Source organism: Anser anser (genome assembly GCF_964211835.1).
Source record: "Anser anser genome assembly, chromosome: 18".
In the NCBI taxonomy this organism is placed as follows: Eukaryota; Metazoa; Chordata; class Aves; order Anseriformes; family Anatidae; genus Anser; species Anser anser.
In genome coordinates this window covers 9,130,569-9,148,099 of record NC_139739.1, presented here as the reverse complement: position 1 = coordinate 9,148,099, position 17,531 = coordinate 9,130,569, and the positions used below count along the sequence as shown (strand labels likewise).

The window sequence follows — 17,531 nt, the reverse complement described above, 5'->3', positions numbered from 1 at the left end:
CCTTATAAGACCATATTGTAACAACCTTGATCCTACAGTAGTGCTATTAGTTAGCACTCATGAAAAATGTCAGTAAGGATAAAAATAAGATTAAAAATTTTCTTTATGAATCAGAAATGGATTCAGCAGCTTTTAGCCTAAGGCACTTTATCTCTTGAGAGCCAAACAGTCTTTGCAGAGAGAGACATAGCTAATAAGTTCTCTGGGGGGAATACAGCAACCTGTAATTAATTTTTTAAGAAAAATGAAATCAGGCAAAAGACTAAGTCCCTTAGGGATATATACCAAACTGTTTTAAACTTGCATAAAGTTGATAACCCAATACAGTTTTCCTATTTATTTTCAATACATGATTTGTAAAATATACATCAAAAAAATTGGTCTTAGTAATATGTTTTTCCATGCAGGACCTGTGCTGACCCTTCTTTCTAAATTGTTTTCTAGTTATTATATCTTTTCCCAGAAACAGGCTTTTCAAGTGCAACTGCAGAAATATTTTGTGTACGTGCAATAATCATTTCACTGCAAGGTTTTCTTTAAATAATTGCCACCAAATTGGTTCCCATGGTCACCTCATGCATCATACAGATACATTTGGCAGGTAAACAGTTCCTTAGCAACATTACCATTACCTTTTGTGGTGCTTTTTAGTAGAGACAAACATAAAAAGGTTTGCATTCAATTGGTAATAAACCCCCGTTTCAGTCATGCAGTTGATCTAGAATATCTGGCTCAGATTATCTGATTTATTCAAAGCAGTTAATGTTCTTGCCAAATCTCACACTGCCAAGCACATTTCAAGGACTGTTTTAAGCAGCATCCTGTCCAAAGCAGAAGGGCTTGAGGTTTCTGGGGAAGGTGTAGAATGAAGTTGGGTTCTGCACTGACCATGTAAACACAACCATCTTTGAAGTCTTTGTTCCAACTACAAAGGCCGATGAGAAATATATGTAAACAAACCTGACTTTGTTACGCGAGTGTAAGATCTTGCAGAAGATGTCAGACTCACAGTCTTGGAATGCAAACCTGTCTACTTTTTCAGAAACTTCCTCCACACCACTTGCCTCACACTATTTCTGAAGAAGGAAGAGACAGTCAAGACACCTAGAAACGTGGTAAGTGCAGCAGACATCGCCACTTTTTTGTTGGCTCATTACTGACAATAGACTCCAGGCTCTCCTTTTACTTCTGGCTGTTCTTGTTTCAAATCAACAGCAACAGTTAGTTTCTCCCTCTATTCTTTTTACATTAATCAGGAAATTACATATATTATTTTATTATCCTACGACTTGGACATATATGTAAGACAGTCAGGGCAAAAATGCCACCTTATTTTGTAATCTTGTTGATTCAAAAGCCAGTAACAGAAAGAAAGGTTAGGCTGTAAATCTACTGCAATGGTTTCTCGGAAGACTGCAGTGATAGTCCCAAGAAGGCAAACAGAAAAATTGTGGAAAGCTGAAGAACATGGCAGGACAACCCTGAGAAATCCTCCTTTTCTTTGGTCAAGATAGGACGACAAAAGTAAACATGCCTCTGCATGATGTCCTTCAACTGAAAGACAACTCTACTCTCTCCAAGTGACAAACATTAAGAAAAAAAAAATATTTTTTATTCCGTTCCCACTTCACTCCCCATATATTTTGAAGATGCCATATAACTGTACTTCAATTGTTGAAAACTCATGCCCAAGACAAGCACTAAAATTTTAATAAACCCTTAGAGACAGGAATGCAGAAGAATGCTTATCCACAGGAGGACCCAAATGCTGTGCCTGGCTCACAGACGGGTATATAATGGGGGTAACAACCCAGTGGTTTTCTAATAATGTTTACATCTCCCTTTAACTAACACACTTAGGGGGTAACTTGACATGGAAACATCAGCACTCTACCAGTCACTAAACCTAGACAAATTTCAGAATGAAAAAGATAGCTACTCAGGGTGACCAGACAAACACAACAGTGACAAAGAGACAGATTGTGAAATCATGGAAAAGGGGAAAATACTGAAAAAAGGTATATAAAATTTAAAAAGAAACTCTTCCTTTGCTATAAAGCACTAGAAAAAACTATCTTGCTCTTGAGTATTAACCAAGCCAATATTAGTTTCCTTTGTGCCAGCAAGGATTGTTGCAAACCAGGCAAAATTCACCTCTCCTGCTGCATCTCTAGACCAGAGGGGTAAGACTAACCAAGCCAGGTCACTATTTGATTCTCACTTTGCATCCCTCCTTTCTCATCTGTTGAAATGGGTCATTACAGTTGTAAAAGTTGGCTTAACTCAGAATTTGTATTGGACAGATGAAGAGCCAACCAGAAGTAGACTAAAAACCTGCGGCACCCCTGTTGCCAAGGTACAGGAGATGGGAAAAAAGAGGAGCTTCTGAGTTGTTGCTATGACTGCAAGGAAGAAGGCTTTACCATGTGAAGAGCTAATCATTTCAAAATGCTTCATCCCTTGAGGATCTGCATGAACCTTAAAGAGAAATTTCACACTAAGCATTCAGAAGCTGTCATTTGCACATCTGTATAATTTCCTTGTGCTAATTCCACTTCCCTTTTATTTCTTTTTGTCTCTCTAAATTGGATGAACTGTTGTAGTTGCACTAAAACACAGAGCCTTGTCCATTAACCCTACGCTTCAAAGCAGAAATAATCTGCGATAATGAAAAGCTGATTCCTCATGAATTGAAATTGCATTCTACAGCCTTCATCTTATCACACAAATGCCAGAATCCTGCTATTAAGAGGCATGAACTACTGATGGAAATTTCTAAGGCTTCAAACTAAGCTTACTTTATTTTTTCCTTACATAGATCTCCTTTGGCAGATTCTCTATTGCTTTAGTCCATTTACATACATGCTTTTTTAACCTTTTTTTTTTTTTTAAAAAAAAAAGCCTCTAGAGCATTTTCACTCTTCATTCTAGCTCTTCTAGAATGAACGTTTCTAATGCATGAGCCATAAAGAGTTGATATGGTAAGGCTTAAACTTAGTTCTCCCCATCTCCCCACCCCTTTCAATCTGCAATCCCCACAGCCTATCAGTCCCTGAGTAACAAACTCACCCTAATAAAAGCTTGACTTTATTTAGAGCTTAGTCAGAGACAGTGTTACAACCGTAATAAAGCAGCAGTTTCAGGAATCACCATCTATCAGGTGCAAGCATCTGCTTCCTCCACTAAGTCATGGAAAAAAATTGGACATACAAATGGTTTTAGTGCATTTCAAAACAAAACACTGTACTAGAAGACAGATTAGGCTACCTACCTTATTTCACTTTCAAATGGACTATGAGCACACTCACTTTGTTTCAGAGCAAGAGGGACAGGAAAATCCAAAACTCCACAGAGCCCACTGCAAAAGCTTGGGGAGAATTCCAGTGTGGGAACTCAAACATTTCTCCTGCAGGAGGATTCATGATTGTAGACCCTGATATCACCCCCTGCCAGTTCTACTTTCCTTTAAAACAGTTCCCCAGCACATGAGAGGGATTGATCTGGTGACAGGTTATGGTGACAAACAACAGCTGCATGCTGTGGTTCAAATCAAAGAAGATGCAGTTCATGTACTAGAGACCAGTCTTCTCAATCTGATCATACACTGAGCAAACATTCAGATCAATTTGTGATCAGAAGAGCACAGATCCAATGAGACAGGAAAGATGAAAGCATCAGGGCACTGTGGGGTAAAGCACTTGGCTAGACTCGTTAAAAAAACACTTGGCTAGACTCGTACTGAAATTAAAACAAGAATCAGAACAAGCAAACTATGCCTCAGGTAAAAGATTGTTGACTTCATAGCAATCATTTGCCTATTTTGCTACCTCAAAGTTTTCTAAGAACAAACAGCAGAATTCTTGCATTCTCATTATACAGAAACCTACTATAATTTAATTAGCTATTTAGCAATCTAACAGATTGCTAAATTTCACTTTTCAGAAGCACTTTTCAGTTCTGACATTAATGATACTACTGAAAACTTTTCCAAAGTCTAAGTAAGATGTTTAGCTTAGACAAGACACCAATAAAAAAATGACATACTCCATTTCCCCCCCACACTTTTTTGCAAGTAGGGACAATCAATCAGTTTAGCTGAGAACAATTCAAGTTAAACAGGGCATCTAATTCACTCATCTAATTTGTCAACGTTACCTGCTAGCTCTCCAGAGGCTGAGCCGTCATTCCTAGCTACAGTTATTACTTTTCCTCTAACTTATTTATTGTAGTAGTAGAAAAGAAAACAATCCTCTCCCCCTCAAATTTGTAAGTCACAGGAGGGCTGAGGAGCTTGTCAGACAGTGCAGTGCAAGGCTGGGCGCCAGCAAATACGACAGCATCACTAGGTACAGCTTAAATAAGGACCCAACTTTAATTGCTTGAGTAACCTCCAACAGCTGTAAAGTTTGGAGTATCGCAGGTCCCACAGCGGCTCCCTGGCATTTCTTCAGTCTGCAACTGGCACATAAATTCTGCATTTTAAGAAGATGCACCTCATAACCACTTCCACACTAGACAGCAAAGCTCTGGTAGCTGTCAGCCTCCCAAGGTCACCCTGCTCTCATCAGAAGAGCCAAGGTACAAACAAGAAACATGTCACAGGAAGATGAAGAGCAGCAGCTGTGTAACTCCAAACCGCCTACCTCATCCTCAGGTTTGGGACCACTAAGTGGCAGACGCAGCTGGTATGGGATTCCTGCATCATCAAATGTCACAAAGCAAAAGAGAATCCAATAACGATCAATTCCCTCTACCAGATCCAGCTTGCCAGGGATGCTGAGGAGGTAGAAAGGTCCAAATGTGCAAAACATATTCCCAGTTACCCAAAGGCAGAAGCTGCCAGGAAACCATGCAAAGAAAGCCAAGGGCAGCAAGCCCCACGGTGCACAGGCAGGTACACAGGGAGTTGGCTGAACACCTTCTTCATTTCCCCGTTGAATGGCCCATTCTGGCAATGGGGGCTCCTATTGCCCCTGCAAAACAGAGCTGAGGACAAGGGCAAGATGGTAGCATCCAGGTAAAGCATTTCCTGTCCATATATCACAAGAAAATGTTTCTCCTATTTCAAACATAGGTGTCATGTCCCTGAAGTTAAGAATAATTTAAATATTAGTTTCTAGTCTCTTAAGAACAACCAAGAAACAACCTGCTAATCAATATGGCTGAACAGGGCCATTCTACTCCCATCCACAAAGAGCAAGAGATCTGTTTGCCACTGTAGCACTTTGAGGTGAAAACACACCAGGAAATAAAAATATCCTCTCTAACAAACATTTTTATCTGACTGTTCTCCTACTGGAAGAGGACAGTTTTGTTTGTTTTTAGCTTCTGTTGACAAGAACTTTCAAAGCTGAAACTTGCAGCTCTTTCTACAATGACATATTTTGTTGAAAAAATGTGAAATAAGCTATTTATAACCATGCCAAAACCACCATACTTCACGCCTACGACCATAGTACTGAGGGAACATGACACTGGTAAAACATCAGCCAGATATTTGCCAAAGACAGCTGGCAGAAATTGAGTTAGAATGGACAGTTAAATTGGAAGGAAAATAAGAGATTCAGGAAGACTGGGGGACCTCGTCATGCAAGAAGGTCAAAGGATTTTTTTAAGGAACTCACTTCTTTCCCACTGGAAATGGAAAAGAAGTCTACAGGCTTCTGATCTTTGGATCAGTCCCTCACACAAAAGGACAGATGATTTCAAAGAACAAGGGCTAGATTACACATTTATAGATCAGAGGCATATTTAATAGGTCAGAGGGCCTCAAAAGATTAAAACATCACTGTCTGTAGAATAATGGCTTCTTCAAATAGTTATGCCAAGACATCATCATTAAGTAGAGTTTGCCAGGTCCTAAAACCTCAAAAAGCATTTGTGGAGTGCTGGATAGAGGTCTGAAATCCATCTCACATTCTTCTTTGTTATGCCAACTTGCCCTTAAAGTATTAAATCAGAGAGACACAAGAGAATTAACAAAAACTGCCATAGCAGTTAAGGATTAGTATTCAATTACCTCTATCACATGTGTTTAGCCACCAGATCATTACTGCATCGTGATCATTTGTATGAGAACATGGAGCGGAGAAGGGAGATAGTACACCAAACAGCACTAAATAAGAAAGCCTCAAAGCAACCTACAGGCAAAGGCGGGTATTTTTATTCCCTTTCACAGGTGCAGAGATCAGGAGTCCAACACTGTCTATCCATAGGTAGGGCTTCTGATTGGAACAGGCAGCCTCGGTTGTTTGTGTAGCTGCACTGCAGCAATCAGACATCGACCATACGTATTATTGTCCAGGAATTTGTTGCTCATTGTGACGTGACAAATGGGATGGTACTGATATTTTTTTAAAAAAGTAATCTGTACCCAAATTACCCACATGATGTAGCCACATCATAGAGCACCTCAGTGGCAAAGGCACAGAATTCAGGCTGTTCCAGCTCCTAGTTCTCCAATCTATCCATCACACCACACTGCTTTTCAACCTCCACTTCCAAGTCAATTTGACTTTTTCTGCAGGGTAAAGCCTCCACCCTGCCTTAGGAGGTTGCTTCACCATTTACAAGGTATAACTTCATCAATATAGTCACTAATAGAGCAGAATACACACAGATGATGTAGATGACTGTTCCCAGAAGCATCCCAATTAAAGAAGCTAAAAGAACTTGAGATTGGAAAAATCACCATAAATAAAATACAATAAATTCAGCCACATTCATTGCCTTTCATCAACTATTTCTTCATCACTTATTTGTCTGGCAATGCGTAAGACTAGAGCTGAAAGAAAAGCATGTTGGATGTGTTAAATCTTCTGCATTAGTCATAACTACTACTGGCAAGTAGAATTTTGTAAATTTGTTTCCAATTAGTATATACAACAAATGTTGGTTATGCCCAGCTGAACTCAAGCTTCCTGGAAAATGTCCTAACAAATGGCTATCTGATTACATCCCCATCAGGGGGAACATACTGTATCTGAACAAGACGACTCGGAGAAAAACAAATGGTCATAAAGAGCAACACTCATACCACTGTGGTGCAAAGAGAAGAGAGAACAGTAGTGTACCTTTGCTCATTTGAGGCACAAACTCAAATGGTTGGAAAAAAAAAAAACAAAAAAAAACAGCTTATCTTCCAAAGTCTCTATTGCCTTTTTCTCAGGTCAGTGACTTACACCACACATCATCTTTTTGGAACCTAACTGAAGTTTTCCGGTGCTCTGAACAAGTGATTTCAAACACAGAAAATACCTGGATTCCAGTCTTACCTCATGCTCTTTTTCTGTATCCTGTCACAAGCTAACTGATGACTTCAATCACACTGCAGCACTGATTTCCTACCCTGGATCAATACTAAACTTTTCCTGATTAGGTTTTTGGTACTAGGAAGAATCTCATCACTATCAATTTTATTGATTGGCACCTTAAAGTACTAGTGTACGAAGATCCCTCCATTTATTTTTAAACAAAGGTCTCCACGTGTACATATAAACTGAACTGCAGACAATTCGTACTGCCATGTCACTCACAAAAACGGGGAAAACTGCTTCTGCTCCAAAGAGAACTCAGAACAGAAGAACTGGGGACAGAGAGTAAGAATCCAAGGAGCGGAGTACTGAAGACAAAAATGATATTGGGCAGACTTCAGCAGCAGTGCAGACCACTGTGAGGAGAACTGCAAGAATATTTTGTTTAAATAGACAGCCCATAGCCATGAAAATACAACTGAAGACTCCAAAGCAGACATCACTCTGTGACAGCAAGAATGTCACTTGCTGCTGTCTATTTCAGCAAACTTCACCTCAGAAATGTTAATTTAAATCTTGCCCATAAGACTATTTTAAAATATAATTTGAATGTTGTATGTCCTACCTCTGGACAAAGGTATTCATTTATCGTATTTATATAGCAACTTCAGACTCAACCTTCCTAAAGCATTTCACAATCATGTATTTGCAGAACTCTGCAATGAAAACCACTGCTAGGATGGCTTCCATAATAACCTGGGCACAGGATGTCTGTCAGCAATTAAAAAAGGAACCTGTGGTTAGGTCGAGGCAACAACCAGTCAGAGTGTGCTCAGTTGTTGTTTTTTATTTAAAAAAAAAAAAAAGAAGCTAAGCACCACTATAACATAGCTCATAAATCATACACTTGCTCCTGAACTTGCATTGCTTGAGAGAGAGAGAGTAGATATATGAATTCCCCAAACCATACACATTTTGGCTGATTTCAAACAGCAAAGAGAGCCTAATACTGCTATCAACTCTCTCATTTCCTCAAGTAGCACAGAACCGCATGTTGAATCCACTGGCCCCAAATCTGCTGGTGGTCTGAGAGGGTATCAGTACAGTGCCTTAGGCTGAAATTTGTTCCTCGCTCCTTTCCCTTCTGAAAAGCTGAGGTCCTACCCATACCAACTACACTGAAAGATTGTAAAGGCTGAAAAGTCATGCACCAAAAAGCCCATGCAACATTAATTTGGGCAGGCATTATGATACAGTCCAGCTCCCTCAGACTGCATTCAAGGGGCTTAGCTACTTGGTCAGACAGTGCCTTACCAAGACTCTACACTTCTGCAGAAAACTGAAATCCTGCATATGATCTCTTTCCTCTACAGAATTCCAAATACCTCCCAGAACTGGTTCAGCTTGTACACTGAATCAGGCAGGAGAGCAGATTAAAAAGAAATATCACGTGATGAAATAATTAATACTATTACAGTGCATATTCACAAGCAGAGTGAACTGAGTATTTGAAGGCCTTGATTTTGGGATTTCCCTATTTTCTATGTCTGTCCTTGCCATCACAATAGACCTGCTGTAACTGATCCATATATATGTGTGCAACTTATTTATGTATTATGCATTTGCAAGATGTTTGCTCTATTCTGCACTGTGCTAGCTTACATGCCTAACCTCAGTGTGATCCAGGAAAACCAAAATTAGAAGCACAAGCTCCTTATATAGTAAAGGAAACATCTCCAGGAAGAACTGATTTAATAGACCTCAGACGATGACCTAAAGTGGATGTTGTGAAAAGCTCCTTAAAGCAGCAAGTTTTTCCTACCTATTCTAAGTATATATCTTCTTCCTCAGTTAAGCCAAAGGTCTGCTTAATTCACACAGATTTAATCAACACAAAGAAATGAAAGAAACAGATGGCTAGAGACCAACGTTCAAGCAGGTTTGGTAGCGCAAAATACTGCACACTTCCAATGTGTACATGAGGAAGCACTGTGTGAAAGGGAAACGAATAGGGATTTAGCCGGAAAAAGAAAGGAAAACACAATGGATATCATATAAGAAGCTTTTAATGGGCAGCTGAGCCTGGGTCCTCAGGACTGAGTGATACTGATCACACGTGTGACCAAAGAAACCACGCTGATAAGAATAGCTGCAGCCAGCCTTCACTAGCCAGGAGCCAGTTTCAGAACATATGGCAAAACAAATGAGTCAATGCAATCTGCTCATTCTGCTGCTTCCCCCAAATATTGCTGTATTAACATCCTCTGCTTTTTGCCTTATTACATAGTGTTACTATTTAGGAGCATGGAAAACACCTGTATGGATGACAGAGGTCTACAGAATTACTAGCAAGATACACTTTTGTGAAAATCCTCATATTGTTTGCATAGATCAGCTTTAGTTGTTTACATGTATCTTGCTCCTTGCTTTTAGAGAGAAAGGAAGAGAAAGGAAAGCTGGCAGGACTGTCCTGCTTGCTCATTTTCCTTTCTCACAGCTGTACACACGGTTAGGCAAAAAAAGGATGTATTCTCCCAGTGCATCTCTGGATTCCACACCAAGCACCCCAGCTCCCAGCCAGCATCACTGAATTAGTTCTGTGAGGTCCATGACAAGAAGAAGATTCACCATTTAAACCCCAAAACATCTACATTCAGACCTATAATTTCTCACGCTAAAAATCTCAGTAAGCAATTGAAGGTTTGGGCTTTTTGCATTAAAAACATTTTCCTTTTATAGATGTGGCTGTACAAAGAAATAACCAAACACATCAGCAAGCAGTGTCTGAGACTTACCACGTTTATTATTGTAAGAGCCACAGATTTCTTGAAGAATCAAACTGTATTGACTATAAGAAAACTCTAGTACACTTTTTTAAAGGAATGTCTACCTCTTAAAGGCAAAGGAAAGACGTTTGAAAACTTGAACCTTAAATACTGAGACAGCAGGAGATAAAAACATATTGCATGGTTTTTGTTTAAATTTGCTCTCTAAAGTCCAGGATTTAAAAACAAATCTAAACATTTCTGGTGATCTTAACCAGGAGTATTCAAATTGATTGCTCTCAGTTTCACCAAGGTTCTTTTCCCGTTTCTGCCAGTAACCTGCTGTGTAACCTTGGATTATTCTCCCTTCTCTGTACTCTTCCTTCTTTTTTTCTCTCTGCCTTCCCTATCCAGTTACTGTTTGAGTCCCTATAATCTTGATCTTTTGAAGCTCTCAACAGGTACCATGATATGTTGTAAATTGCCCCACTAAAATGTATGGGACTACTCATGAGCATGCTTATGCATACAGTAGTATAATATATAAAATAATATATATACATATTACAATAGGTAGCCCAGTCCAGACACCTACTGAACATGGATGCAACACAGACATTACATAGAATTCATGTGTTTGAATAGGTACTGACGAAGCAGAACAGAACAATTCTATGAAAGAGATCTACATAATTTGACTTCCACAATTTGATGTACAAATAGTAAACAGATTTTGCCATTTCACTGCTATGAGCTTGTTGAGAGAAAGAGTGGGACTGGCAAAGTGGGGTACTTAAATTTGTACTTGACAGTTGCTAAAATCAAGAAATAAAAAGCTAAAATAATTGAAGCTAGGTTGTTTGCACAAGGGTACAGGTAAGGTACCAGCAAAAGAGATAACACCACAATGCCGGTCTCAAGTCTCTTTTGTTCTTAAAGAGAAGAACCTCCACTCAAAAACTGAAAGGGAAGCATCCAAAAATCCCTGCTTTACTAATAAGTGATTCCCTTCCACACCCTCAAAAGATGCAAAATTTGTTCAACCATAGTTCAACCATTTTTTCCCATGAACTTGCATGAGTTAATTTTAAAACTCCTCACATCTACCCCTCAAGAGGTAACCTCTGTTCACCTCATGCTATCTCTTCTAAGTAAAGAGCAACAAAGGAAGTACATCCATTCCTGCAACAATTCCCTGGCTCTCTGAATCTCCTAGAGTATTTTGCTTAAAAGATGAAACTCCAAACGTGAAAACACACCAAAATCAGTGAGTTAATTATACTTTCCTGTATCTATTAAAACTACTCCTATCCTTGGACATTTCCATTGCTAGCTCTGACATATCTCTACATCTAGAGGTACATTAGAAGATTCAGCCTATGGGGCATACGGTACCATGTCACAGTGTAGCTCCAAGTTTAAGTCTCCTTTGTTAGTGTGGAGTCGTACATAGCCCTTCTTCTTCACATATTTGTATCTTACAACATCTTCATCAATAGCAGCTGTAACAATGCAAAAGGCAATAATTAGTTCTCTGGAAGTTTATTCATTGATCAGCAAACAAATTACTAAATTCTACTGTCTGACTTGTTCCTCTGGGATACTGGGTCTTCGGGGATTGCACTCGACAATTTATCTATAACCTCACATTAATCTCTGTGCAAAACACTTTCCATTACAGAAAGCCACCAGCTCCTCGAGAGCCAACAATATCATCTGCATTTTTGAGTCACAAAAAACGTTCAATATCACATACTATAATTTTCAAGTAATGTCTACCAATTATGGACATTACTTTGAAACCAAACTGGTTCTTGTCAAACTTGGAAGCCAAGTAGGTAGTCATCAGTCAACCACAAATTGCTGACATGAGAACCTACCCAGATCTGAAAACAAATAAAGCTAAATTACTGGAAACTTTACTGGAAAGTCAAACCAAAGGATCAATCTAGAATGTTTCCACTTCCATTGTGTCAAAATGTCCAGTTAGTCAAATACTTTCAACACTCAAAGATTCACCTGCAAATCATTGCAATTCAACAAGTTAAGGAATTGAACCTGGTAGACATGTAGTTTTGGCAAACATGTTCAATCTTTGCCAAAGTGTGTGACGCACTTTCGCATTTTAGTGCCAAAAGACAGATTTCTTTCTTCAACTGGGAATACTAACTGCTCAGCTGTTTAATCAATGTTCAAACTGAATACATTCTACAGATTTATGTTGAGGCTAGAAAATGAAATAAAAACTTTATATTATTAAACTGCATTTTTGTGTAGAATATAACTTCAAAAAGCAGGAAATCAAAAGTTATCACCACAAAATTTGCCATCATTCTAATCAATACCAGGTTATGTTAAAAAGGTGGTAAAGATTTTGTATGAAAATTAAGGAGAGATTATACTTTGCTGCTAACTTACCTAAGTGGATACCCCATTTTGTGGTCCCTGGTCATAGAATATACCTCATTACTTTCAGTTCAACATAAGTAATTGCCATTCAAAAGATGAAGCTAATTCATAACTGCTTCATTATTTTCAGAATGAGCTTACTTGAAAGTACGGATATATCTGCTCAGGGAATATATTTCCAAGGCATCATTACTGGCCAATTAGCAAGGCATTCCTTCAGTCCCCATAAATGTATGTGTGATAGGGAGTACTCATTGAAACTGGAAAGTAAGCAAGCAGCTTTTAGGTAGGTAGTTCTGGTACCTGCTTCGTGTGTAGTTTCGGGTACCATTGCAGTGGAGGTGAAGGAAGCACTTACTGCTCCAGTGGAATAGTGAGCCTGTTCACACATGAAAAAGCAAGAGAAAAAGACATTAGCTATTACAATTTATCTATTTAAGATACTAGATAAGCACTGAATACTATATAAGCACTGAAAAAACACAAATATCATGTCATCTTTCTGAAGGCAGACTTTCTGCTCTAGTTCTTACAGGAAGAAACAAATATCCAATGTAGGGATATTTCTCCATCTGTTACCCATAACATTTCCTCGATGAAACTCTAGTTAAGGCTGCCCAGGCACTGAGCTGAAGGGGCTTATTGCTTCCACAATGATTTAATACATTATTATGCAAAGATTTTATTATTAGAATTTATTTGTGTGTCCACAGGTAGAGATATGAAAGCAGTACTGCTGGCAAGACATCTGTAAAATTCTCCAACATTGCTGAGTAAGTGGAAGGAAAATCCAATGAACCGCAGAGACGCTGTAGAGGAAAACAAACCAACCCCCCTCCCACACATAGGCCCTTCTGCATGCAGAAGCACTGTCCTATGGCTCTATTTTGAGCTTTGTGATTCTTCTGCAGAAAAGAAATGTGAACATTACATGTGGATTTTATAGTAAATTAGAAAGACCTAATAAACCCAGAGATACTTATAGCAACTCCGAGGTAATGCCTGGTAGAGAATACATGTGTAAGTCACAGGCCAATGCTCTGTTCATTAGGTTACAGGGCATGCTGTGCAAGTTTATAGTTAACCCATCCACACGGTTAGCTAATAATCTGACTCTCCAACATATGTAGAGTTCATCATTGCTTCTTATCTCTTTTTTTTCCTCCCTGAATATTTTCTTTTCCTATAATTCTATGCACCCTGAAAATGGGGCAAAGGTGATCCTACTCATACGTCACATATGTTCACTAACTAAACTATCAATAAGCCTCCTCATAAAAAGCCATATGCTGCATTACTATTCATTTTCATGTAAGTATAATCAAAGCATGGGGACACATACATCCCAGAATTATTAAAGAAAAATACTGTCTTGCTCATTTCGAACAGCCTTTGATGTAGGAAATCTAGATGCAGATGAATGCTCCCTTTGACAGCCATGAACACACAGTAACATGCACCTGGAAGAACATTCTGTAAAATATTTCACTAAAAATCCTGTGCTACAGTGGAAAAAATGGTGAAGCAGCTGTAGTTGATTTATGTATTTGCCCGCACCAGAAATGATTCACTTGCACTGCCCCTAAGGTGTGTTCTCTCTGCCAATAACTGCAGGAAGCAATGATAAACAAATTCAGAGCAAGAGATTGCAACCTGGGAAAAAAAGGTTCTGCCAACACATACATCAAAACCACATCAGAAAGATTCCTCCTTCTTATTGTGCTCCATTTCTAAAACATATAGGTTCATTTATAATGATTTAACAAAGAGAAATTCACTGACACATATATTTCTACGGAATCCCAATATGATTTTTATACCCTCTTCTATGAAAAACTTCCATGTAACAGAAAACATAAGAAGTGGTGTCTGTTTATACTGCGATATGGCATCCAAGCCAAAAAACATCTATTACTTCTTCAAGAAGTAACAGTGCTAAAGTATAAATTAAGTCAACTTACTGCATTCAGCTTATCCACTTTCTTCTTTTCAGGAGCCTTCATAGTAGCTGCTAGAATATCGTCACCTTTGAACTCCTTATAGAGCTCCAGTAAAGTCTCTCGTGTCTCAGCATTTGTATTTTTCAAATAGTAAGATGGATCTAACTTCGCTTTTTCTTCATCTATATAAGACAAAATCATTCAGAATTAAAAGACAAATTCTATATTGTTCTCATTCCGTTTACTACACACCTTGTCATACAAAAATCTTCCAGGTATTTTTACTTTTTTTTTTTTAAATGGTCTAATAACTATGTTTGTTCCTGCAGAAACAGTAACAAGTAGCAATGCAAAACACTAAAGACAGGATAACATGAAATATGACACAATGAATGCCAATATGATGATATATAAGAAAAGAAAAATTAACTTCAAATCAATTACTGCAAAAATTTATTAGAAACCACTAGAATTGATCTAAGTTCACACAAGTCTAACCAAATTATTTTTATAGAACAATAAAGACAAGATATAGTTGGGTGCCATATAAATTTCTGTCCTTTGTCTCTTTACTAAATAACCAAGTCTGTGACGCAAAAATCCCAGAAGCAGACCTTTAATGCGACACCAGGGAGAGGAGGCTGGTGGAGTAGACTGTAGAATTTCATTAATTTAATTATATTTTTTAAACAAGTTTCACTTGTTCTCTGTCTTGGCATGCCTAGTATTTGCCGATAATTAAATATTCCATCTCTGAGATATTACCCTCCAAAAATAAGTGGTTAATACAGTTGCTTGCTTGCAGAATTAGTAGCTTTAAAGAGATGAGCACAGTAAGACTCAGAAAAACACACCATACTTAGAATCAGCAATTACACCTCATTAGAAACAGTTCTAAAAGAAACCCCAAGGACATAGGACAGATTTTTTTTTTCCTTCAACTACGTAACATTAGCAGATATCATTAAGCATTTAGTTATCAAAGAATCACAAAGCAATTGTGAAGCAAATTCCTTAGTTGTGATATCCACAAAGAAAAACAAAAAAGACATTTTATTTTTGATTGAAATAATTTTAGAAACATATATATCAATCTTTAACTTGGAAGACAGATATTGTTATTCAGACAGAAGGATTAACAGCACATAGTTGATAGAGGTAAACGTATGAAACAGCACCTAGCACACAGCAGATGTGAACAACCTACAAGAAGATGTAAGTTTCCTTGTCTTAGTTCTGGTACAAAGCTATTAAGAGTTTTTGGCAAATTATTTTTCCTCCTCGTCTCAATTCTCTCTCATCTACTTTCTCTTAAAGGACACAGAAAACTTTCTCTGTCTGTACAGCACCCAGAGACAGTTAATGATTTCTCAAAGAATCACATCTTTCTTTCAAAATTTATCGACTCTTTTTGATGTGAAAGGGACAATTTGAAAATGTTTCCAAGAAGCTTTCAAAGCTACCATCAGCCTCTAAGAAATACCCATCCATAAAAATGCAATCTTTAGAATCTGCATATTTGAGCAGGTGTTTTCTCACCTACCTTCAATTCATCCTTACCTGGATCAATTACTTTTATGTTGTTCTTAACATGAAAGAAGTTAGAGACATTGAATTTATCCAAGTTTGTTGGATCCTGAAAACAACAATTAAGCATAACATCAGAGAGCTTCATAGGCACCCATTTCATGCAACAGATTAGTTTGAAGGGTAGTCACCACCATAATAAACCAACAGGGAGAGAGAATAAATACCATACTCTACAAACCACAGAAAGATTGAAAAAATATACAATTTCTTAAAGCAATCAACCCCAACAGGCAACAGCAATGAGCGTGTATAGCAGGCTCCTCAGAGAGTCTGGAATTCAGTCCCAAACACATTACACACACTTTGCCTACAGAAGTTGCTAACAATCCTAAACTGAGTCTACCCTATACTAGAGAGAAGAAAGACTGAGCAGCTGAAATCCCCCAGTTCTTTCCTTCATTCTGTGGTTTGGTATAACATCTAAGCAAATTCACATTAGCTATTTCCTTCTATTATAACAGTGTTCCTTATTTACACATGCCCTGTGAACTTTTGTAATTCATTTCAAAATACAAATAAACTTTAGAGCAAGTCTTTGCAGTCAGACCTGTGGGTTTTTTATAGTGAAACCCGTGCTTACACAATTACTTTAAAATATATACAAAATAATAAAAATGGCAACGAAAGTGGTATTATGAAATCTCTGTTCAATGACCACTCAAGATAAAAAGCAAAAATACACAGCCCATTAATTGTAAGTCTTTACACTATCTCTAGGCAAATTTCTACACAACTTTGACCCTTTCTTAGAGAGTGAGGCAAGGAATGCTTACTGGTGATCTAGGTTACCTTATACTATTACTAAACAGTCCTTAATCCTTCCTCTTACAGTGACTTCAAGGGCTTTTCCTCGAGCTCCTCTGTGGCACAGAAAGGTCAAAACACCAGCCCAAGAATTTCTGGAAGTTCCATTTTACAGAAAACAATTCAAGACCTAAAATGTCTTAATAATATGCTGCAGTTGTAAGTTCAGGATAAAAATATTGCAACATGTTATGCATAGGACTACAACACTGACACAAATAGCATTATCCCAAATAAACTTAACAAACCTTCTCAACCCACCCCTGTTGTTAAGAAGCTCTGACTATTCCATCTCTGCTAAAAGTAATGATTAATACAAGAAGAGCTGGTAGCTCCATCACTTATTAAATGATCTAATTATGCCTTTCATTCATCCCTGAAATTGTATGCTTCCACCAGAGAGTATATTTTTAGTTTTAGTGCTGGTAGTAAAACCAAAACACGTTTATAAACTCAAGCTGTGCTAGTCTGCACCCCAATGATGACCTCCTGGCTTTCTTTTGTTCCCTTTACCGATCACCACGTATGTAATCATTTTCCATCGTTAGCTGCCCCAATATACCCACTCTGATAGATCTTCATCTAGACGCGGGCAGCCAAAAAATGGATATTTTGTCTTGCAGTGGAAACAGATCATCTTTAAATAAATCTACTAAGCAAAAGGAAATTTGGACCTGTTCCTTCAACCATTTTTATATCCTCTGACACCTGTACTCAGCCATATTTCTTATTTTGTGTCAATAAAAGTAAGATCATCTTCACATACATTT

General features: G+C 38.1%; 1 protein-coding gene across 1 annotated transcript in view; it reads right to left on the bottom strand.

Annotated features, from left to right (window-relative positions):
• Nucleotides 1–17,531, bottom strand: part of PPIL2 (peptidylprolyl isomerase like 2) — a 73,410-nt gene that overhangs the window by 28,630 nt on the left and 27,249 nt on the right. Inside the window, exons 9-12 of the mRNA XM_083803495.1 lie at nucleotides 15,928–16,003; nucleotides 14,389–14,549; nucleotides 12,731–12,806; nucleotides 11,414–11,520 (exon numbers count right to left, since the gene is read on the bottom strand). Coding sequence (XP_083659621.1) covers nucleotides 11,414–11,520; nucleotides 12,731–12,806; nucleotides 14,389–14,549; nucleotides 15,928–16,003 — 420 coding nt within the window. The remainder of the gene's footprint in view (nucleotides 1–11,413; nucleotides 11,521–12,730; nucleotides 12,807–14,388; nucleotides 14,550–15,927; nucleotides 16,004–17,531) is intronic.